At 39.1% G+C, this 25,069-nt stretch overlaps 1 protein-coding gene across 4 annotated transcripts; it reads left to right on the top strand.

The window, feature by feature from the left end:
• Positions 1 to 314: 314 nt before the first annotated feature.
• On the top strand, positions 315 to 24,975 carry LOC113158990 (core histone macro-H2A.2). Of its 4 annotated transcripts, none has more exons than XM_026355425.1 (9): positions 315 to 557; positions 1,816 to 1,988; positions 4,484 to 4,590; positions 6,554 to 6,751; positions 8,957 to 9,061; positions 9,475 to 9,574; positions 9,677 to 9,766; positions 23,265 to 23,439; positions 24,420 to 24,975. In XM_026355425.1, exons 2-9 carry the CDS (start codon positions 1,817 to 1,819, stop codon positions 24,583 to 24,585), a joined length of 1,113 nt encoding a protein of 370 aa, XP_026211210.1. In that variant the 5' UTR covers positions 315 to 557; position 1,816; the 3' UTR covers positions 24,586 to 24,975. The 4 variants fall into 4 exon arrangements, with proteins under 4 accessions (XP_026211210.1, XP_026211211.1, XP_026211209.1 ...); XM_026355426.1 differs by having other exon boundaries at positions 315 to 484; XM_026355424.1 differs by having other exon boundaries at positions 315 to 465.
• The last annotated feature ends 94 nt before the right edge of the window (positions 24,976 to 25,069 follow it).

A 25,069-nucleotide genomic window follows, 5' to 3' on the forward strand; every position in this document is an offset into this window, starting at 1 on the left:
TGATTGGCTACTGTGAGTCTCTCAGTCTCTCTTTTCCAGTATCATCTGTCAGATTCACGTCCCACAGTCTGCATGCTGGAGAAGGCTACGTGTTTACTTATTTCAGTGTCATTCACACTTCAAAGAGATGGAATATGAATACATTATGCACGTCATGTTTTTATCAATATATATATTTCCATTTCTTTTGCCTTCAGAACATATGCGTGTGCATCTTTATTTCTAAACTATGTCACTATGTTTATGTCGTGTAGCGTTTCCCTGAATGTTGCCTCTATGAATTTTTCCCCTTTGCAGCATCAGTAGCACAGAGCCAGCCTCCAGCAGCCTCCAGCAGACTCCGCTGTTCCTGCTCACTGAGGCTGTTTAAGGCTGGAGAGCAACATTACGCACACGGACAGTAAATAAACAAACGCACCGTCTGTCTGCGGGGGTTCGTTTGTCTTCCGAGCAGGAACATCTCGGGTAAGAAGGAGACAAACAGGTGAAAGTTGGGATGGCGGTTCATGTTAATGCTGCGGCGCATATCCGGATTGACGGGGAGCTTTACTTTCCACGTATGTGATTACACACATGCACAAGATTGGAGGCTACTCGATAGGTGGACACAATAGGTGTCAGTCGGGGGGGGTTGTTGCAGTAAATAAAGCCTAACTATTATAGGATAACACGCAAACGTGGCTACGTGGTTATTACCTCCTGCGAGAAAGCGCCGCTCGCCTTCCTGTAATGTTGGTTCTGTACAGTAACGTTAGACGACACATTCCCGTCTCTTTCCATTTGGATCTCGGTTTAACATCAGCGGTGAGCGACGGTGTAAATGAATGTTAGTGCCTACATGAATATGAGGATATGATGATATGAGGATACGAGGATACGAGGAGCCGCTGCAGGCCGCAGCCTCGCTCACTGCTCGCTACAGGAACTGTTTACATGCAAACCTCCGGGGAAAGCTGCTACTTTTCTTCTGGAACAGACTCGGAATACATTTTTTTTTACTGGGGAATAAATCACTGGCCTTCATCGAAGCACACTTACATGTAGACATGTACAATGTTTGATAGTACAGCAGTATAGATCTGGTAGGTTTAATAAATACGCAGTTTCTCGTACAAATGGGAGTTAGGCTGACAAAGCTAAACCATCCTCACTGACAACTGAGGTTTGAGATGAAAACAAACCTGGCATAGATTCCCTGGAGGCCTGTTGTACTGTACTTTTTATTCACTACCTGTTTTGAAGTTTATCATGTTTTACATATGATGACACAAAGCGTCTTATCCTCTCTGATCACTTTACTCTGCATTTAACACAACTCCTAAATGAATCAAGTCAAGTATGTGGGCATATTTTCAATTAGAGCCTTTCAAAAAATGATCCAAGGAAAAGAGTTTGTGGGGAAAAAGTTTATTTCCTGAATTTTGGCAAACTCCAGCACTTACAATTCTAGTGAGTGCTGGAGTTTGCAACAATTAAGCAGTTTTTTTCTATATATACATTTGCCCACGTTGAGTGGGATTACAAGTTTCTTAGAAAACAGGGATCGTGTTTCTGGAAGGAGAGAATACTTCCGGTATACTGGGGTTGAATCAGAAATCAGAAAATCTGAAGCGCATAAGAATCCCAACAAAGTCCACTGTGACTGTGACAGCAATGTATCTCTATTGATATACAGTGTTTATGTAATGTAGGACAGCTGACCCTTTCTTAAATATATAAAGATAGATTTGTTGTTTTAAAAACTTCTGCATGTGTAACATTTATTTATTTATTTTGTTATTTGCTCACTGTGATTGTACTATGTGTCCCGAGCAGAATGTCTGCCAGAGGAGGAAAGAAGAAGGTCACCAAGCTCTCCCGTTCAGCCAGGGCGGGTGTCATCTTCCCTGTGGGGAGGATGATGAGGTACCTTCGCACTGGCACACACAAATACCGCATTGGAATGGGGGCGCCTGTCTACATGGCAGCTGTCATCGAGTACCTAGCAGGTAGGGTATGACGTGACATTGAGTTGATATTCCATAACATTAAAACTAAGATTGATATGTTGAAACTCAATTTTGAAATACATAAGGGATTGACTATGGAGATAACAGCTCCAAGGCCGAGGATACCTGCAGAAAAGTACGGAGAGAGGGAGACAGAGAGGAGGAAACACAATTACAGGAGAGAGAAGACACAAAGTTAATGACATGCAATGGTGGCATTTGAATGGTTAGATAGTAGGAGAGGAGAGGAGCTCAGTTTGTCAGTAGAGGTCCCCAGGGAGAACTAAAAGATGGTTTAAAGTCATCAGAGCCATCTATAACTGGTGAGAGAGAGAGGGTGTCTGTCTCCTGAATCTGAACTGGGAGCTGGTTCCACACGAGAGGGGCTTGATAGCTAAAGGAGCTGCCTCCTATTCTACATTTGGAAACTCTAGGAACCACAAGTAAACCTGCAGTCTGAGAACGTAGAGTTCTGCTTGGAATATATGGAACTATGAGTTCTTTAAGATAAGATGGAGCCTGATTATTAAGTGAAGAGAAGGATTTTAAATTCAATTCTGGATTTTACAGGGAGCCAATGGAGAGAAGCTAACGTAGGAGAAATATGATCTCTCTTGTTAATTCCAGTCAGAACTCTGGCTGCAGCATTTTGGATTAACTGGAGGCTTTTTAATGAGTTATTGGGACATCCTATTAATAAGGAATTACAATAGTCCAGTCTGGAAGTAACAAATGCATGGACGAGTTTTTCAGCATCACTTTGGGACAGGATGCTCCTAATTTTAACAATATTTCTCAGATAGAAATTTCTTTTATGTATAATGTGATTATGTGTGTGAGATATCCTGGTCAAAGATAACTCAGAGATTCCTCAAAGCATTACTTACTATTACTATACTATTACTTACTATAAATGCTGATTTGGAAATATTCATATGGGTTATTCACAGGTGGTCAAATAATTTCTTTGAAACTACCTTTTAAATGGTTTTAGAGCTAAAGGGCAGATTGGATATTGGTCTATAACTGCCTGTGGCACATAGCCTGTTAGTAAATATATGTCTATAAAAGGTAAAACATTTTTTATCGGTTTAGTTGGGATGGGGTCTAAGAGACATGTTGATGGTTTAGATGAATTAATTATTGAAATTAACTCAGCATGATCTATGGCATAGAAGCAGTGAGGTCTGACAAATGAATCTAGAGCTGTACATGTAAGTCCATCCATGCCAGTTGCAGGGAGAATGTAAGCATTTATTTTCTCTAATAGCTATGATATTATTGGTAAAGAAATCCATGAAGTAATTTCTGCTGAGAGTTAAGGGGACACTAGGCTGTGAACATAGAGCTGATGTCACTTGCCAAAAAGCTCCAGTTTTGTCTCATCTGTCCAAAAGACATTCTCCAACAAACTTTGTGGTTTGTCAATATACATTTTCTATTTATTTATTTTTTTTTTATGATTTGCTTTCTTCAATGGAGTCCTCCTTGTCTTCTGTTAAGTCCACTGTGGCTTAAACAGTGCAATCTGACACTGGTGTACCTTGACCTTGGATTTGACCTGTAATCTCTATGGAAGTTGTTCTGGGTTCTTTAGTTACCATTTGTATTTTTTGTCTCTTCATTTTTTCATCACTTTTCCTCTTCTGCAGCCATGTCCAGTTGGCTTCAGTCCCATGGACCTTAAACTTCTGAATAATATGTGCGACTGTAGTCACAGAATGTTCAAGCTGCTTGGAAATGGTCTTGCAGCTTTTACCTTTAACATGTTTGTCTATCTTTTATTTTCTAATCTCCTCAGACCATCTTTTTAGTTTTCTGTGATCCATGTGTGTGATACACACCATGATACCAAACAGCACAGTAACCACTTTTCACCCTTTAAATAGTCAGACTGACTGATTACAAGTGTGAAGAAACCTGTGAAGCTAATTACAGGACACACTTTAGTTTAACATGTCCCTATGGTCAAATCATTTTACATCTTTTCTAGTGGTTCCATCAGTTTCATCAGGGGTTTCATTAGTTAGTTTTCTGAAACAGTTCTATTGAACCACAACTCAAAAGCAATGTCTGATTTTCATGAGTTAATATTTAGTACATTTTTATTAATTATTACTTTTGTCATTTTCAAGTTATTTCAGTGACCTTTGTGGGTTTTTATTTCTTTAACCAAAGGGTACCAACAATTTTGTCCACGTCTGTATTCAAGAATGCAAAAATAGATGGATGCAGATGGGGTGGTTTTCTGTACCCATGTTATGAGAATCCATATGCAAAACATACTGTAATTGTCATCGGAGCTTGTGTGATTTCAAATTGATCTGAAAAAATGGCAGTTATAGATCCATCTCAGCTATAGTTTGATCATAATATCAGTTGTGTTGCCTGAGTAGTGGGTAACTTTGTAAGTAGAAAGTCAATATGTTTATCTACCTGTGTGACACACATTGCATATTTGATAGGTTTGCTCACTGTGTTTTCTCTCCACTAAGCTGAGATTTTGGAGTTGGCAGGAAATGCAGCCAGAGACAACAAAAAAGGCAGAATAACTCCCAGGCACATAAAGCTGGCTGTAGCCAATGATGAGGAGCTCAACCAGGTAACAATAATATACAAGTTGCTAAGTGATATATGTATGTGGATGAACAATAGTCACAATGACCTATAATATGGCAAAGCTGCTCAAGACAACATAATCCTGTACAAGCAGACACAACTCCTCAGACTCAGTCACAATGGCTTGATTTGCCATGCATACTAGCAAATCTGAACAGTTTTAGATTAGTTTGTGTAATTGAAAATGAGAGAAATTTATAATTATCCTGAAAAAATACTAGAAGAATATTGAAATTACAAAAGTGTCAGAAATCTAATGTGCCAATAAGGGACATTACTTGTAGAATACATTACTGGCTCAGCTGATAATGCTGATACATGTTCTCATACAGACCCACTGATTAGCAGTCCATTCTCTAAATTATGGCTATAAAGCTGAGAGTTTTAGTCTCTGAGAGTCAGATACAAGACTGTCAAAACTGTTCAATGACTCACTGTTAATGTAAGTATTAAATATGCATGTTTAGGCTACAATATACAGTGACAAAAAAAAATTATGTGAATCTTTTGGAATCTCATGGGTTTTCTGCATTAATTTGTCATAAAATGTGATCTGATCTTCATCAGAAAAGTCAAGAGTATTATAAAATACAATGTGCATAAAATAATAACACAAAAGAATAATAACCTTCAAAAAGATAATTGGAGGTGTTAGCATACCTGGAAGAAATGTATTTAAAGCGTGTGGACTAGAGCTACTTTGACTAACAAAAACAACTCAAACTTTTTGAGTTTGCTCTGTACAAGAAGAATGTGAGCCATGAGCCAAAAACAACTTTCAGAAGATCTACGAAAAAAAAAAAATTTAGAACTGTTGATTTACATAAAGCTGGAAAAGATTACAAAATGATTTTAAAGACTTTAGAAACTCACCAGTCTACGCTTAGGCAAACAATCACAACAACAAATGGAGACACTTTGGGACTGTGGCTACTCTATCAAAATGACCCTAAGAGCACAACAAACACTCAGTGAGGTAAAGAAACAACCCCAAGTGACAGCCAAATGTTTTTTGGACTGATAAAACTAAGATTGAACCATTTGGAAAGAACACACAGCACTACATTTGGCATAAAATGGTCACAGCATATTATCATGAAAACATCATCCCAATTAAAAAGTATGGTGGAGGAAATATCATGATTTGGGCCTTCTTTGATGCATTGCCCTAGCCTGCAGTGATTGAGGGGTAGTGTGTATCAAAAAATTATTCAGGATACTTATTATTATTCAACATGTCTGTATGTCAGCCAAAACTAGAAGTTGGGTGATGCAACAGGACAATAAACGAAAACACCGAAGCAAGTCCACAACAGAATGGCTTTAGAAAAACAAAATCCAACTTTTCTATTGCACAGATTGGTGCCCAGACGTCAACCTAATAGAGATGGAAATATTGAGTGGTGACATATATCAATAAATTAGTATGACGTGAAGCCACATCTACTTGGGGTGGCTGTGGATCAATAGATAGAGCAGTTGTCTGCCAATCATAGGATCGGTGGATCAATTCCCAGCTCCTTCTGTCACATGCCAAAGTGTCCTTTGGCAAGATACTGAACCCCAAATTGAGTCAGATCAGCTGCATAGCAGCTCTGCCATCAGTGTGTGTGTGTGTGTGTGTGTGTGTGTGTGTGTGTGTGTGTGTGTGAATAGGTGAATGAGATGCAGTGTAAAAGCCTCTTTGAGTACCAGTTAAGTAGAAAAGCACTATATACGTGCAGACCATTTACCATTTATGAAGACATTTTCCATATTAGCCAACCAATGGTTCTACTGATAATTTGTGCAAGGTTTATGCAAAATAAAAGGTTTGCTGTGCAGAAATCTGTAGTGAATTCTGAAACTATGGACATTTTAAATCTGCATCATCGTTTCTTTCTTATTGTTTATTATAGGACAATATATAGTATATAGTGAAACTCATGAAATCCTTTCACCATCAGCTTCTACGAGGGGTGACAATATCAAATGGAGGTGTTCTGCCTCGCATACATCCAGAGCTGCTCTCCAAAAAGAGGGGAGGCCGGGTGAAGGTAGATAGCCAGGTATCTGTCATTGAAAAGCAGGAAGAGCTCTCAAAGAGCAAGAAAACCATCAAACCCCTCAAGAAGTTTAAAGGCAAACGAGGACGCAAGCCAAAGGTCAGTCAACATTACAGAATACACAAGAAAATTGTACTATTGAGGTCTCATTGTGCTGCAATTAAAATCTTTTGTAGATTTTATTCAAAAGATTCTGCTGACCATACACACAATGATTGGACGGGTCTGTGGATTTAATTCAGGTAGAAGCAGATCTGTGTGAACATATACAAAATACATCTTTAGTGCAACATGCAATAAACTCAGAGCTGGCATGTCAGTAAAAAATTTTAAACTAATTTCTACTATTTTTGATGGTTTGTGATAGTTTGCTGAGCCAACAGAACTTGGCTTGAGGTTTGTAGTTTATCCTGTTTGTTATTGATGCACGTATTTGACAGGGAACATGCAGAGACTTCTCATTAGAGCCTTGCTTTAGGGTCTAAGGTGTGAACTTATCTGAAAGACTTCAATTTCCCAGATGTCAACTGAGTTTTCACTTTTCAGATAAGCTTAGATTAACTAACAGTAGGCTCGCCATTGAGATAGTCTTGGGTCAGTCTGCCTAATCCTTTTATCTCACCTCCTCCTCCACAAGCTGCCTTTTCTTTTTTGGATTTCCCGTATTCTGATAATTCCTTTCAGCTTTTTCTCTTTGTTGATGGGGGATTTCATAAATGAGTCTTGGACGTATGTCAAATGGAAAGCACCAGTTTGTGTTTTCTGACAGCAAGGTCAGATTGATGAAAGCTAAATATGTGATAGTATCTCCAATAACCCAGCACTGGAAACATACCGCTCTAAGGCCAGAGAAGTAGAATGTAGAGAGGGTATCTGCTTCCCAAACCTGAGCTGGGAGCTGGTTCCACAGGAAAATAGCTTAAAAGCTGAAGGCTCTGCCTCCTATTCTACATATAGAAAGTTTCGCAACCATAGGTAGACCTGCATTCTGGGAGTGAAGTGTTCTGTTGGGATAGTATGGTACTATGAGGTCTTTCAGATATGATCAAGCTCGATTATTAAGTTCTTTATTTATAAGGAGAATTAGATTTTACAGGGAGTCAACAGACAGAAGCTGATGCAGGAGAAATATGTTCTCTCTTGATAATTACATTTTTCAATTTAGTGTATTTATATAACTCCAAATTACAACAAAAGTCATCTCCAGGCTTTACAGTATAAGACCTTACAGAATATAATTATATATAGAATTGTGTAGAAAACCCAATAATCCCTTTTAACTGAAAAAACTTTTACCGGTACCAGGCTGCCTTCATTGGTTGTGGTAAGAGGAAGGAGGGGAGAGAAAAGAACAGCAGGCAAAAAAGCAACAAGAACAAGTGGGTTAAATCTAGTCAGAACAGAAGAGTTACTGGAGCATCTTATTAGTAGTGAATTACAGTAGTCCAATTTAGTGGACTAGTCTTTAACTATTACTTTGAGACAGGATGTCGATGAAGATTCTCGGTCATCCAGGTGAAGTTGAGATCTGGAAGTTGAGTCATGGCAACTGGACTTCCTTCTTGTTAGGTTGAAACATTTTACTACTCATCCAAGTAGCTTAATTTCACACCTTACCTGAATAGGCTTGTTTGGTGCAACAGTGAAAGGGAAGGTACTAAGGGGAAGAGGAGGAATGGTGCTCCTAATTTTAGCAATATTTCTCAGTGGAAAAAGACAGTTCTAGAGATTTCTTTCATATAGTAGGCAAAGGTCAAAGATTCCTCACAGTACTACTTGAGACCATTGCTATGTCACCTGGGGTAATTATGTATGATTAGATTAAATATACCTCTGAGTTTTTTTTTGTTTTTTTTTTACCTAAATAGAACCTTCATCTTTTATGAGTTTAGATGTAGAAATGACTATGTCATCTGTTGTTATTTATTGTAATAATAATGCTAATAATATTGCCTAGGGGAAACATGTTTAAAGTGAAAAGTATCAGTCCAGGTGCACAATCAGAGGGGCAGCAGTATTGAGTATCATACTCATAGTGTAGTTGCAGCATTATCAAGAAGATAATGGTAAACAAAGTTAAGATGACTGTCATTCTCTGTGGTCAGACAAGAGGGTTTTGGGGAAAGACTGTTATATGGTCAATTTGTCACTCACTATAATTACATTATCTGCACTAAGACGTAAACCTTTCTGAAAGATTTTCAAACAAGAAAGTTTGAAAAAACAGTTAAAAACTTTGAATACATTAATGTAAGGCTTATATTTGAAATCCTGTTATAAGATTTGTTTTTCTATCTGGCAAAGGGCACAGAAAACGACCAAGACTCTGTGCCAAACTCCACGGCAGAAGACGGTCCTGGAGATGGCTTCACTATACTGTCAGCAAAGAGCCTGTTCCTTGGACAAAAGGTGTGTGCATTTACAGAGATAGATGGATAGATAGATATTTTATTAATCCCAGTAGGCAAATTCTGGTGTTGCAGTAGCCATTACACAGAGAAACAGGCAGAAGATAAAAGTATGAAAAATAACACGTGAAAAAAATACACATCTAACAGAACAAGACAGAGAGGAACTGCACCTTAAGTTGTACACAGTTGGTAAATCTACAGAACAAAAACTTAACTTAATTAAGAGTAGTACTGATATTTTGTGAACTGAATCTGCTGACAGGTAATAAAAATAACTCATCAGCCAGTTCATATTGAGATTTTTCAAGTGACAACCATTGTAAATGTATAGTAATTTAAAGATGTTTTGGTGAAAGGCCAATCAACATGATACACAAAATTTAAAAAAAAAATTTTTTTCTTAATCCACAGCTTTCATTAACAGAAAGCGAACTCAGCAAAATTGGAACAATCAGGGTAGAAGCGATAATTAACCCAACAAATGCAGAAATGGACCTCAAAGATGGAGTGGGTGAGAAAGATATCTTCATATGTATTTTATTTTGCATTAAAACGTTTAACCCTTTCTCTTCCTATCTAGTCTTGTTCACCTGCTGCTGTGCTTTATTTTGAGGTAATGCCCTGGAGAAAGCAGGAGGCCGAGAGTTCCTGGATGGCGTTAAGGAGTTGAGGAAAGCACAGGGGCCTTTGGAGGTGGCTTCAGGTAAATCTTGTTTTGACACTGAATTTGCATGAAAACTGTATCAGGTGTGCTAACTGAGGTTTGTCAAGGTTTGTGATAAAAAGCTCTATTCCTATATCTGTTGTAATGACCAGTCGGTTTCACCTAGATCTGGGTTTGAGGTTTCTTGGAACTTACTAAAACTTAAGTTCAAAGTTATTCATGCTGTAGTCTTTTATATGATTTTTATGTACACTGGCAAGAAAAGGTTTGGAAACATCAAGGCACTGTTGTATGTTTACACTAAAATGTAAATGCAACCAAAACACAGAACAAACAGAAACATGCAAACTATCTAAAACTGTAAAGAACAACAGACAACTGCCTTTTTCTACTTAATCAGTGTTAAACTTAAAGGCTTTGCAACTATTTGTGTAGAATCTCAAGTGTAAATCAATCATGAATGCCCTTCTGGGTGGTAAAATATCTTTAAAATATGTCTAATAAGTTCATGTACAGTAAACCAATAATATGAGATTATATTTGGCTGTTCCTCCATATGAAGTGTGTCAGTTTCAGTGTACATTATAACAAAAATGGACAAGCAAAAACACCTTTATTTAGAAGCTCATTAGTCTATACTTGTCTTGAGTAGAGTTTCATAGAGTATATGAAATAAATCCAAGACATTGAAGATTTCTGTAAAAGGTGTACACTATACAATTGTTTCCAGAGATATGCTGCAACTGAAAAAAACGAGGACATACGATGGAATGGAAGGCCCAAGTGCAAATGTGTCTAAAAGACAAGTAGTTATGAGTGTCCTCCTTAAAAAACAGATGCCTTACTGCTCCTAAATCGGCTGCATCCTTGAATAGAACAAGGCAGAAACCCATGTGCAGGCATACATCTGGAGGAGGCTCAGGTCAGCTGGCTGAAGGGGCAGATTTGCCAAAAAACATTTTGAAGAAAAGGTGCAGTGGGCCAAGGTGGACCAATAGAGGGTCTTGTGACTAATGTTTCCAAGGTTGAGTTATTTGGATCCAAACAAAGAACATACAGTACAGAGCTCATGAAAACATAATAGATGCCTATCACCACCAGTGAAACATGGAGGTAGAAACGTGATGATCTGGGGATGTTTTGGCAATGGGTGAGTGGGTGATTGTCTTCAAGGCATCCTCTATACATATCAGTACATATACATACCACTCCATACTAAAGAGGCCTTTTGATCTGGGCAACGACTGATTGGGTATAACCTCATTTTGCAGATAGACACTGACCCAAAGCATTCTTCCTGGTTGTGTGAGAATTATTTGGAGATGAAAGTAGCTGCTGGAATATTCTGGTTGATGGCTTTGCCAGCTACATCACCAAATCTGAACCCCATCAAGCTGGTGTGCAAGAAGCTGGACCAAATAATTTGAGAACATTGCCCAACCAGCACAGCAGACATTTGAGAATTACTGCATAAGGCCTGAGAAGAAATCACACCTGAATATCTGAAAAAACTGGCAAGTAGAATGCCACAGATTTCTCAGACAGTAATTGCTGCAAAGGGCACTGTAAAGTTTAAAATGCAAATTTTACCATTATTCTAAGCTCAAATATGTCTAAAAATGAATTCTTTATTTTTGTGTTTTGTTATCTATTGACAACCATAAGACTGAATAAAACAACAACCAACTAATGAAAGTCAAGACTTCCATTTGCATATATATACACCCCTATATTGGGGACCATGGCCAGGTGTGACCTGCCCCTTTTTACTCCATGACTAATCAAGTGGATAAATGGCCTTGAGGTCGTTGTCTGTTTTATATTAGCATTGGGTAGCAGTTTGAAAGAAGTCTAACATGTCTAATAAGGTGTGTAAGCAAGTAAAGAAGGCTATCATTAGTTAAAAAAACACAATAAACATGTAGATGAAGAATAAGATAGGAAATGGGAAATCTTATATAGGAATTAACTTGCAGCTCAGTAACAGTAAAATCCCTGGAATATCATGAATAAAAATGAAAGTAGATGACTGCAGAATTCTGTCCATGGTGCAGTAGAAACCTTAACCACAGGTCAAGTCAGTCACCTGATCTCAAACAAAAAACAGAGCATGCTGTTCACTTATTGAAGACAAGAAGACTAAAGGCAGAACATAAACAAGTAGGAGCTGAAAGGTGCAGTAAAAGGGAGAAACATAAATATAGGGTGGCTTCTGGCTGATCTGCAGCTGGCAGAAGGGCACTGTTGGAGATGCTCCAGGCAGAAATGCCATGCAGGTAGTCCTAATTGTGCTAACATACTGCAAATCTGGCTTGGGAGTGACAACTAACAATAGAGCAGTTGGTGTCCAGGAAAGACTGGAGGGTAACTAAGACAAGACAGCCAGACAGTGGACCAGGCAGTGGTCAAAAAGAGGCAAGCTGAAAGATGGACCAATTAGGATGGATAGTAACTTACATGACAATGACAACAGAAAGCAGATCCTCAGAAAGTGTGGCTGTGGATGGTTCAAGATGACAGCATACCTTAGCCTGCACATCCGCAAGGGGAAGGCTAAATGTGTAAGTTGTAACCAGATTGCAGGAGCTTGCACTCCAAACGGAGGTCAGACAAGGAGGATTCTTGTGATTGTACAAGTGCCTTTGGTGAGATAGCGAACAGCTTTTGCAGCAGGATGTGCAATTAGATCAGCATAGTCCCTAGCAATCAGCAAAACTAGTGTAATACCCACAAGAGGGGAGGAAGAGAAACCAGCCGGCAAACTTAAAGTCAAAGGATATTATTGGTGGGGCTTTGAAATAAGCCTAGAAGCAGTGTAATCACCAAGCTGCCACAGAGCATTCACGACCATTCCCAAACGGAACAGGAGATGGGTGCATGAAATCCATCCTATGTGTATATATATATATATATATATGTGTATATGTGTATATATATATATGTGTATATATATATATATAGTGTATATATCTATCTAGATCTATTATATCTCTCTGCTGTATAGATATATATATATATGAATATGAATATATATATATATAGAGAATATATATTATATGATATATGATAGATATATATATATCTATCTCTCTAGCTCTATACTCTTGCCTATATATATATCTCTATTGAATATGAATATATATATATATATATGAATATGAATATATATATATATATATATATATATATATATATATATATATACATATATATATAATCAACACAATTCCATCAGAATGGAGCAGAGTCATCCCAACCTTAATCCCTTAAGGTCTTCCAAAACATCAGCCAGTTCAGAGTCATTGGACTCCTGAGCAAAGAGGAAAAGATATTTTTCTGTGATGGCCAAACGCATAACTATATTGATACCAGCCATGATTTGGGAGTTGCTCCAATCAGCCAAGTGAAGCAAGTTGAACCTCCAAGTAATCAGGCTAGATCTTGTTAACACCCATGGGACTGTGCCTCACCAGCTTATAACCTTTGCACTCGACTTCTTCCACATTCCATCATGCATCCAGAGCTTGGTAGGAATTCATAAAAAAAAACAAACACACATTTGCTACACAACCCAGAAGTGACTACCAGCTGGCATCAACTAGAGAAAGGGACAGCAATGGGCTGCTCCAATCCCTTCAGTGGTATTTGAGATCATACCGATTTGTAGCAGGCAGATGGTCCGCGGATTCAAATCAGTCAGGGCAGCAACTCCCAGCCCTATGGAGCTATATGGACAATCTTACTACTCTCCTCCAGATGGCTGCAAGCACCTTCAAGCTCCTGAAAAGACTGAAAGAACAGTTCACCTGGGCCCAGATGAGGATCAAACCAGCTAAGTGCTGGGCCGACTGTCACCTGGACCGACGTGGAAGATACCCACAGTCCAGCTTCCTGATTGCTACATCTGACACTCTTCCAGATCCCCATATCCCGCACCTCTGGTAATGATGATGATGTCTCCTAGAGCTGAGTGGAACTTGATAGCAGACCTTGATTGGTTGTTCAGGTTCCCTCAGGAGATCACCTCAACCTCTGACATAACATTGTGTTGTGGTCTTTGCTGACAAAGATGGTCTTCATTGCTGAGTTGACAATCCCGTGGGAGGATGAAATGGGGGTTGCCTTTGAGATGAAGAAGGATAAGTACGCAGAGCTGGCAGCAGAGTGCTCACAAGTTGGGTGGAGGGCATTCACAGTCACCTTGGAGGTTGAGTGTAGAGGCTACATTGGAGTGTCCACTCTCTTAAAATCTCTAGGTATCAGAGACATGAACCTGAAAAGAGCCAGGTCTTTACTGAAGACTTGCAGAGAAAGGGGAGCTTCTGAATCTGGCTCTGAAGGATGGACAAATTCTGGGTAAGGCAGGGATCTTGGGGGTGAAATATTAACGGAGGGTGGCTCTTGGCTGATGACCATGTGTCAGGCAGAAATGCCACACAGGTATAGGTACCTGTGCTAAATACTGTTTACTTATTGAAGACAAGAAGACTGATGGCAAAAAGAACTACAAACAAGCAGTAGCTGAAAGCTGCAATAAAGGCCTGACATCGGCAGCGCATCTCCAGGAAGGAAAATCAGCACTTGGTCATTTGAGTTAACGAGTTCCAGACTTCAGGTGTTCACTGGCTGCAACGGATTCAAGTATTAAAAGATGGAGTTCTTCCATTTAGTTTGAGATTGTGTGTGTGAAAACAGCTGTAATGAATGCTAATGCCACAGTTTGTCAGACTCCTTGAATTAAATCTTATCTTGATCAGTCTTGACTTGACTCATCATTTCAAATTCAATATGGTGGTGTACAGAAGAATTCCAAAAAACATATTCCATTATTCATGGACCTGACTGTAAGTGTTTAGCCGTTTCCAAAGTTTTTCTTGCGAGTGTAAATAGTAAATATGAGAGTACAAAAATATTATCCGGCCTGGCAGTGATGAACTCACCCTCTTCTTCTTCTCCTGGTCCAACGTGGATCCACTCAGGAACCACTAGTGGTATTCTCCAGCTATCTAACTCACATCTGCATCACTAGAGCATTGTCCCTCACTTAAGTCTTCAATGCCTTGTCTTGGTAAAGGCACTATTGGAGTTTTATGTCCTGGCATATAAGTACAACATTATTCTCCAATGGGAGTACATACACCCCCTCTTTCTGCAAGGATCCAGTCTAGAGCCTGATGATTTTGCCATGTCATACCACTAGTTGCACTCACCCCTCTCCTAAGAACACTAGAGCGTCATTTGTGTAGGTACTGAATCTTTGTTGATTATAGAAATTCAAGTTAATCTAATAAGTATTTTTATTAGCAGTTGTACAGAGTAAGATAGACTCAAATCCTGTCTAGCTTTAAACTCAACAACAGCAACAATCCAGTCCAGTCAGACTCCCCAACAATGAACTCTTGTCCCTCATTGTCACCTCTAATTCACCACATCCCTGGGCATTGGTTCTTCCTGCTGCTTTATAATTAGTCACCTGTCTGTACAAAGGCAATCCTAAAAAACAACAAACTCTCATGGTCGGTGATTCAGAGTGGTTACTTAGACCTCACAGCTACACTCCACAAAGCTAAACAATGTATCTAGCCTAACCTTAGTGCAAATTGGTCTTACACCAGCTATTTTGCTCTAGGACATCACTAAGACTAATCGCCTCTTTGTCATAATCCTCATCTATCTGATCCATCCCTTTAACTCTCATCACAAACCCGTTAGGCAAAAGCTATTCTCAGCCTTACTCCGTACATGGAAGTCTAAACTCTACTCTAACAACCCAAACATCACTCAAGTTAACTTCTTGCTCCATTGTTCGTATATAATGCAGGCTTTGCCCCCCAAATAAAGGAATGCCTACTATGCCTACTGCCTGGCTTTTCCTACATTTTTAGCATGCCCAGCTAACCTTTCCTCCTCAGGCAAGATGGATTATGGAAAATACAGCTGGATCCCGATCAGCATCATCATCATCATCATCATCATCATTAGGAGCAGCATCATGGCTCCTCCTCTCATCATGCACTACATTTTCCTTTTTTTCGGCTATTTACAAACCTAGTTTGTCTTAGTCTTCTAGAACCTATCTGAACCTATCATCAGTGGTTCAGATGATACTACGAAGATTAATCCTTTCGCTTGCACTGCTCTGGAAGTTGCTCTAATCACCTCATACAGAGCTCCCCTTTGGGAGTAGTCCCACTTCCTCCTGAGCACCTTCGTGCACACCAAATCTCCACGCTTCAACTTAGGTTCTCTGTTCTCTAGGGCATCTCTAGCCTGCAAATAAACAACACATAAGGAAATGCTCTTGTATGTACATAAGATCTCATGTCTGTTGTTAACAGATCCAGCGATGGACCCTTCACAGCCCTACACATGAGTGAGGGCTTCACCCTGTTAGAGTCTCATGCTGTGTAAGTCCCAGTATTCTGTGGGCTCTTGCTCTGCATGCCATAAGAGCAAGTGGCACAGCATCCTCAAGAGTAACATTTACATTAGTCATTTGGCAGACGCTTTTATCCCAACCAACTTACAAGGTACAAAGCAAAGGCAGGGTAAGCATAAGGAGGTATTGCCTAAGGATCCCTACTGGAGGTAGGCCACAGAGATTCAAACCCTGGTTTCCCACATGGAGTGTGGTGATGTTAACACTACACTATCAAGCACTCAAGTCAGTGCATAACTTAGCATAACTCTCTGAAGGTGAGCCACATGAGTGTGTGGCAGAAGCAAACAGCAATGGGATGGAATGTACAGGATTCCTCACCTTGCACATAGTCATTATCACTGACTTCTTAAGTATCCAGATGTGACAATCACTGTGGTGTTGCATGGTTACCACATTTGCCTTTCTCAATCAAGTTCACCAACCAGTGGTGTGATAAAATCTCTACGGGCTTACCCATAGTAAAGAGCCTGCTTCAGCAGTGCCTTAATGCTCTTAAATGCTGCCTTGAGAGGTCCAACTTTAATATTCTCTAATATTTTGTTGGACAACATTTAGCTTTTATTACGGCATAAATTTGACCTGGCATTGTTTCGATAAGCTTCTGCAATGTCACAACATTTATTCCCTTCCAGAGTTGCATACATTTTTTGCCAAGAACTTGTATTTATTATGGGAGAATTGGACTGCTGTGCAAAGTCTTCTCCAACACATGCCTAAGATTGGTGTTCTACTACATGGGGTTGGTTCTACCTACAACACACCTGCATCCAACAGGCCTTGTATTATTGGCTCAATATCAGACTCGGCCTTCAGCATATATTGTGTTTTCTAGGTCTTCCACTAGTTGTGCAGACTTATTAAATCCCACATCAGTGTCATGTTTTGACCACAAATCCTCTGGTACCCTGGCCATCATTTCTTTCTCAGTTGTGCTGGTAGCAGGCTGGTAACAGCTAGCCTATGGATAGGTGGATAGGCCCTGCCTGAAGCAGATGCACATATCTTAAGAGTCTTTACTGAGCCAGATGTTCTAGTTTTCTGTTGGGTTCTCTGTTTTGCTTTCTATGCTTCTAGAAACATAGGTCCCAGGTGTTTTGGAAATACGGAGGAACATTTTTGGACCTTTTCTGTCTCATAAGCCAGCGGTCTGGCTGTATTTCAGACTCATTCTTAAAATCAGTCAAATTAGTTTTTAAAAATCCATCCATGTTTCAGCTTGTTTTATAAAGATTTCAAGCAAGTCCCGAAGCCAATACACTGTCTTCTCATCCCGTGTAACAGTCATTTGGTGCTTTATAGCATTAACAATCACCCCAGCCGGCATTTCAGTTTATTCAAGGCATCAGGTTCTAGCAAAGGAGTCTGGTTTGATATGAATGCCGGTAGTTTGACAGGTTTTCTGAAATTGCAAGGGGGGGGATGATAATTCGACACATTGTCCAGATTTTCGGAAGAGACCAGCATCAGTATGACTCAAAAAGATGTATGCTGCACTAAAATGTGCCATAATTTCAGTAGTTTTCCCAGCCACAACTACTGTTAGCATTTGTTCTGCGTCATTGTTTATTCTTAGGACCTCCCTAGTATCTGCCAGGAGGACAATGTCGAGGGATAATAGGTCCTCTGCCCATCTTGTGGGAATGTGCTTTGAGACCATTCAGGACATCAGTCTCTTTTATGTCCACATTCCCCCAGTTGTCCAAAAAGCATCTCAGTGCAGGCCAACTTCTCCATGACCCCTCAAGACATCCTCTACCTCAGCCCACAGGGAATCCCTCTGTTCTTGCCTGGGCACCCCTCTGCAACCCCCCTCCCCATTCCTATGCCACAACACAACCCTGTTCATGCTTTTTATCTGTCTCTGCATCATGCAATGCATTCACCCCCTGGTCGTGTAACTAACCCACTTTCACATGTGGAATCCCACTCTATAATCTTTAATTCTTTGCAATAAATGGAAGGTAAATCTAATGTATGTAATGTAGTTCCTGTCAGACATTAAATAGTCACCTATGAACTTCAGCTCATGCACAGGCATCTGTCCAGCATATGGAGGAGGTTGTTTTTTCCCCCCCGATTCTGTGTTTTTTGCATTATACTTCTTCCTTTGTTCTAATTGTTTTTCAATATACAGTATTAGGCTGTCTTCTTACTTAGCATTTTAGCATATAGCAAAATTGCAATATAGTGTGCTCTAACTCATCTTGAATTTCATCATTCCTGATCAAACCTCCATTTCAGCACACTGTCTTACATTAAATATTCCCTCTGATGGCCATGGTGATGCATTCTTCTGTGCTCTTTCACTCCATTTCTCAATTTCATCTCAATTTAATCACCTGTTGTTCTCAGACCCTGTGATTCCTTTCTAATATGTACAGTGTCTATAAAACGTATTCACCTTGGATGTTTTATTCTTTTATTGACATTATAAACCAATCATGGTCAATAAAAGTTGGTGACTTTGATTGAACATTTAGAAAAATACCTAATTAATGTCAAAGTGAAAACAGGTTTCTACAAAGTAATGTCAATAAAATAAAAATATTTTTTTATATTTACAGAGCTCTGTAGGGTAATTTCCTAGCCATTTACTCACACTGTGACCCGTCTCTAAGAGAAGCTTTAGCTCTTTGAGTGATCAGCTACAAGCATCTAGCTATCACCACCTCACCAAGCAGTTAAACTTTCTAACTTATTCTATTCAATTCAATTTAATTTGTATAGGGCCCTTTCACAACAGAAGTTACTAAAGGCACTTTACAGTGTTTAAGGTTTAAGAACTTACAATATAACACAATCTAAAAATATAACAATACAATATAACCATACACAGAATTATTTAGAAAACCCAACAAACCCATTTGAGCAAGTACTAGGCAACAGTGGAGAGGAAAAACTCTCTTTAGAGGTAGAAACCTCTGGCAAAACCAAGGTCAGGGTGGGTGGCCATTTGCCTCGACCGGTTGGGGTGAGTGGAAAGAGAAGAGAGAAAAGAACAGCGGGCAACAAAAACAACAACAAGAAGCAGCAAAAACACTGGGCAGGTCGATAGGGCCAGTAGCTGCACTCTGGAATCATACAGCTCTGGGGCTGAGGATACCTGCAGAGGCATACAGATGGAGAGAGACAAAGAGGAGGAAGTACAACTACGGGAGGAGCTCAGTAGAGGTCCCCTAGCAGACTAATCTACAGCAGCATAACCAAGAGATGGTTCAGAGTCACCTGATCCATCTCTAACTATAAGCTTTATAAAAAAGGAAAGTTTTAAGTCTAGTCTTAAATGTGGAGAGGGTGTCTGCCTCCCGAACCTGAACTGGGAGCTGGTTCCACAGGAGAGGGGCTTGATAGCTAAAGGCTCTGCCTCCCATTCTACATTTGGAAACTCTAGGAACCACAAGTAAACCTGCAGTCTGAGAACGTAGAGTTCTGCTGGTAAAATATGGAACTATGAGTTCTTTAAGATAAGATGGAGCCTGATTATTAAGGGATTTATAAGTGAAGAGAAGAATTTTAAATTCTATTCTGGATTTTACAGGGAGCCAATGGAGAGAAGCTAACGTAGGAGAAATATGATCTCTCTTGCTAATTCCAGTCAGAACTCTGGCTGCAGCATTTTGGATTAACTGGAGACTTTTTAAGGAGTTATTGGGACATCCCTATTAATAAGGAATTACAATAGTCCAGTCTGGAAGTAACAAATACATGGACTAGTTTTTCAGCATCACTTTGGGACAGGATGCTCCTAATTTTAACAATGTTTCTCAGGTGGAAGAAGGCGGTTCTAGAGATTTCTTTGATGTACAGTATGAAGTGAAGGAGATATCCTGGTCAAAGATAACGCTGAGATTTCTCACAGTATTAATTGAGGCCAATGTTATGTCATCTAGGGTTAGACAGAAAAGACCTATTAGTAAAAAAGATATGAGCCTTAATCACTATTTGGCAATTTATGAACAGCATTTTACTGGTTTAACTGGTCTTAAACAGGTATAGAAAGTGGTCAAATGGACTGGATGACTGCAGAATACAGAGCAGCAAGAGTTGTCTTTGAACAGCCTGACTCCTGGCTTTATGACATAAAGGTTTAAATGTAACAGTTACAACTGAGGACTGACATCGGATTCCTCAGATTGTTATTATGATTATTTATGGGGTGGCTGTGGCTCAATAGGTAGAGCAGTTGACTGCCAATCACAGGATTGGTGGTTCGATTCCCGGCTGCCACGTCACATGCCAAAGTGTCCTTGGGCAAGATACTGAACCCCTAGTTGCCCCCGGTGAGTCAGGTCAGCTGCATAGCAGCTCTGCCATCGGTGTGTGAATGTGTGTGTGCTTGTGTGTGTGAATGGGTGAATGAGAAGCAAGTGTAAAGCGCTTTGAGTACCAACTAGGTAGAAAAGCGCTATATAAGTGCAGACCATTTACCATTTATTTAGTTAAGATGTCCTCAATTCTTATAAAGACATATGCTGTTTCCATGGGGTTATATATTTAGTGGACTGTTTTTGCACTTTATGACGGGTTAGACCAGGGGTCACTAACAGGCGGACCGCGGTCCAGATCCGGACCCAGAAACTGTCCCATATGGACCCAGAGATGCAGACCAAACCAAACGTTTTGATTCCAAATCTAACGGGACACCTTAAGTTTAACCGGTCCGGTTATTTCGGTCTTTACAGTATTTATTTAGTGGACAAGAGAACGCATTGGCCAATTGAATGCGAGTTAAGCCATCCCACGTGACTTCACTTAGCCAATCGATTCTTTGGATCACAGGCGGTAAAATTAGTGACTCAACAGTAGATGAGAGAAAGTTCGAGGTTGGAAAGGAATTAATAAACAAAGACGGTGATAACAGAGAGACAGAGAGGAGAGAGACAGACGACAGAGAGGAGAGAGATACAGACGACAGAGAGGAGAAAGTTGATAAAAGGACAGTGAGACGGAAAAAAAGTAAGAGATAAATATAAAAATGTCCAAAAAGAGAAAAGTGGACAGTGAAAATAGAGTTTTTAATCCAGAATGAACAGACTCCTTTCCGTTCATATTACCACTGGGAGCACTAAACCAGTGTGTCTGATATGTTCAGAAACTGCGGCTCTTATTAAAGGTACCAATGTCAAACGGCATTATGAGACAAAACACAAAGGTTTTGAACACACATACCCAATCAAATCTGAAGTGTGATCACAGAAAGTTTCTATTCTCAGAGCCCAGTATGACCAGTCCACCAGGATCTTGAGCCACATGCTCAGTTCGATGTTACATAACAATAAATTTGTTAAAAGGTTTTTGAATTGTACTGAATTAATTAGATTTGACAGTCAAGTACTGATTACATGCAGGCTACTTAATAATATATCACAGTAAATAGTTAAACATTATAATCTTCTGGATATTTGCTTCCAAAAATATTGTGTAACCTTTAAATTTTAGTTGAATACCCCTGGTTTAGAACAACATAATCAGCTGTAGTTTTAGAGCCACTGGGCGATACGTCTTTAATATGCTGTGCGCGCTCCCGCGGACAGGACAATCACTTTAGTGCTGGAGGACAGCTAACAGGAGCTAGGCTAGGCGGCTCCACACCAGCTACTGGGACCTGACTAGCTGGCTTGTATTCCATGGTGCGGAGCCGAGTTTCCAAATTGCTCAGCTTCAGCCCCCAATGCTGCAAAGAAGCTACACTTATTACAGATTCCCTTCTCACTAAAGGAGGCCGAGGAGAAACCAAACATAAGACACACAGAGCAGGAGAAGGAGCCACGGCTAACTGAAGAGCTTGTTAAGATTATTTTGAAGCAGTTTTAGAAACAGGAGCTTAAGTAACACAAGCGTACGTTACAACTCTTACTTCAGTCGCTGTATAATAAAACTAAGTATTTAGCGTAAAAACAAGGTAAAGGGCTAAAGTTGATTTGTATAACAAGTCAGCATTGGCAACAGGAAGTGATGCAATACACCTAGAGTAGGAGGAGGAGCAGGAGCGTCCAAGGACCGGTACAGGCTGGTTATAGGCCACTAAGTAGGCATCAATAATTAATTAGCAGCAAGGCATCAATAATTTAATTTGGAGCCTGTCCCTAAACTGCAGGTCGAGCAAGATCTGAATACACACGCTTAATTTACTCAACACACAAAAAACATGTGATCCGTTCAGGCCAAACCTAAACTGTGGGCCCCCATCAGCTCAGATCTTTGTATGTATGTGTATTTTAGATGAATGTTATCATATTTAGCCCACATATTAGCATTGACCAATCCCCAGATAACCACTTTCACTTCATCACATTTAGGAGCCAATTGGCTGCACTAATTAGCCTACACATTGACAAAAAGACAACACCGCTATTAGTTGTAGTTGATTGTTGAAAGCAGTGTTAGTATTAGCAATTATTCATACTCTGCTCTGTATGCTGCATACCACTACAAAAATTAAGTAATTAGGATGGCAGTTAGCTCAGTTGGTAGACTGGTTACTGGTTCGATTCCTGGTTCCTCCTGGCTTTATGTCCCCCAAGGGGATAAATTAAGTATATCATTAAAATTAATACTTATGCTTCCACACAGAAGCACTGCATGTTACAATTTAGAAATGTATTGTCCAGTCTTGCTCTATGCCTGGCATAAAAATGCTCAGCTGAAACAGATTAGGGATGAAAATGAAGAAAAAAACATCTAAGTGACTTAAGAGGGTTAATTGTTCATGCTCAGGTGTTCAACAGGAATGGTTACATCTGCATCATTAAATAGAAAGACATATAGTTATGTCAAATGTAATATACAATGTATGTGTATAATATATGTAATATAATATAGACTTTATATGTATTTCCATTATATCTATCTTTCTATGTTGGACTAAATGTAAAACCACCTATATGTATACCTATGTTCTTCAAGAATGCTATATCTATCTATCTATCTATCTATCTATCTATCTGTTTTATGGAATGACCATTCTGACACTTTGAAGACTGTAGGGCTTGTAGAATGTAGAAACTAAAATGAATGAGTTAAACATGTAATGTGTTCTCTTGAGTTATGCATTTAAGGCTACACTGTCAAATTTAAGTGTTTACAACTTTTCAGTTGCAGTGAGCCAGGCCAGTGGAATGGCAGCCCGCTTCATCATCCACTGTCATGTCCCTCTGTGGGGTACAGAAAAATGTGAGGACCAGCTAGAGAAGACTGTGAAGAACTGCCTTTCAGCGGCAGAGGAGAAGAAGCTCAAGTCTGTGGCTTTTCCTTCACTCCCTGCTGGACGGTGAGCACTGCTCTCACACACTGCTCACCGCAAACCTCTCTGCCAATGATTAGCGCAGCTATTTGTAATGATCATCACAATGAAAGATGAGATACTGCCCTAATAACTTGCCAGGGATATGAAATTGTCTACCATGGCGTTGTGCAGTGTTATGCATGCAACAAACCTTTAATTGCAGATTTGTTGCATTGTCGACAAAGTTGTTTCTGCAACTTCCTGCATGCAATACTACTCCAGTCTGAATACAAGCTAATCCAATCAATAAGAAAATTAACAATTAGAAAGATGACAGCAGGCAAAAACAAAATCTATGTAATTGTAGTTCAATATTATTATTGAACTATATCATAGAAACATTTCTGATTGTAATTTGTAAAAAAGGAAATTTTAAGTCACATATATACTGAAACCAAACAATCTCATGCATTTTCAAGGACAGTCAAACACAAATCAAATGTATCTTCTATGTCTTCTATCAAAGACAGAAAAACAGTTTTTATCCAAGAGCCATCGTTGCATTAAACACTGCTAAAAAAGGTTAATTTTTTTAAGGGAACTGTACAATAGCTGGAGTACATATGTGTAACCTACTGGTGTTTTATATTTTTCTTATTTAGCAGTTTTTAGTTTTTATTTATTTATGAAAAATTTATTATACCGAAATGATTGCACTCTAATTTTGTTGTACAACGTACAATGACAATAAAGCTATTCTTATTCTTATTAGTGAAGAATACTTGTTCAACAGTAGTAATGACTATCATGTAACTGTGGAGGCAAAAAACAACTTGAGCAATTTAGTTTCGATGTACAGTGAAATTCATGTCATCATAACTTAAAATTGTTATTTTTAGCTGCAACTTGTACATTAGTCTTTACAAATCCATACTCTTCTGTGTCCTTTCTTTACTGCTGTTGGTATAAGATAAAATGCTTCATTTTATTACACATTGATTTAAAAACTTGAATCTTTCTTACAGAAATGGATTTCCAAAGCAAATGGCTGCCCAGCTCATCCTTAAGGCTATCTCCAACCATTTTGTGTCAGCCACTAACTCTTCCCTGAAAAACATTTATTTTGTTCTGTTTGACAGTGAAAGCATTGGAATATACCTTCAGGAAATGGCTAAGCTGGATGCCAAGTGAGGAGTTTTGTTTTAAGGATTTGTTTTGGTTTTTTTTTCTAAATGTTGTTTGTTCCTGATGGTGTAGATAGCTGATATGATAGTGCAAGATTTTGGTTCTGTTTAGGTTTAGAGGGAAAGAAATGTGGAATAATGTTCACATTTATGTACCTTCACAACATAAATGTTCCCTCAAGTGATTACATTCTTTATAGATGATTTAAATTTGCACAGTCTGCCATTCTGGTTTATTGTTTCACTGATGTTTTACATTTATTTTTGCATACATGTACAAACTGTTTTTTTCTGATCTTTGTAGTTTCTGTTATAGTTAATTTACTTAACAACTGTGGTTAAGTAAATTGAGGTCATTCAACTTTTGAATAAAATCTCCAGTGTTTTACAACAGAGGTCTGCTGAATTTCAACACTTACACGTTACCTTTTACTATTGTGTGTTATTTTTAAATTTCCCATTTTACAAAATAGTCTATATACTATTTTACA

The sequence above is a fragment of the Anabas testudineus genome, chromosome 15 (assembly GCF_900324465.2).
Source record: "Anabas testudineus chromosome 15, fAnaTes1.2, whole genome shotgun sequence".
Lineage (NCBI taxonomy): Eukaryota > Metazoa > Chordata > Actinopteri > Anabantiformes > Anabantidae > Anabas > Anabas testudineus.

Coding starts and splice junctions, on each gene's coding strand:
- LOC113158990 (XM_026355425.1), top strand. CDS start 1,817: ATGTCTGCCAGAGGAGGAAAGAAGAAGGTCACCAAGCTCTCCCGTTCA. Junction 1,989..4,483: donor TGTCATCGAGTACCTAGCAG/GTAGGGTATGAC, acceptor CTCTCCACTAAG/CTGAGATTTTGGAGTTGGCA. Junction 9,767..23,264: donor GCCTTTGGAGGTGGCTTCAG/GTAAATCTTGTT, acceptor ACAACTTTTCAG/TTGCAGTGAGCCAGGCCAGT.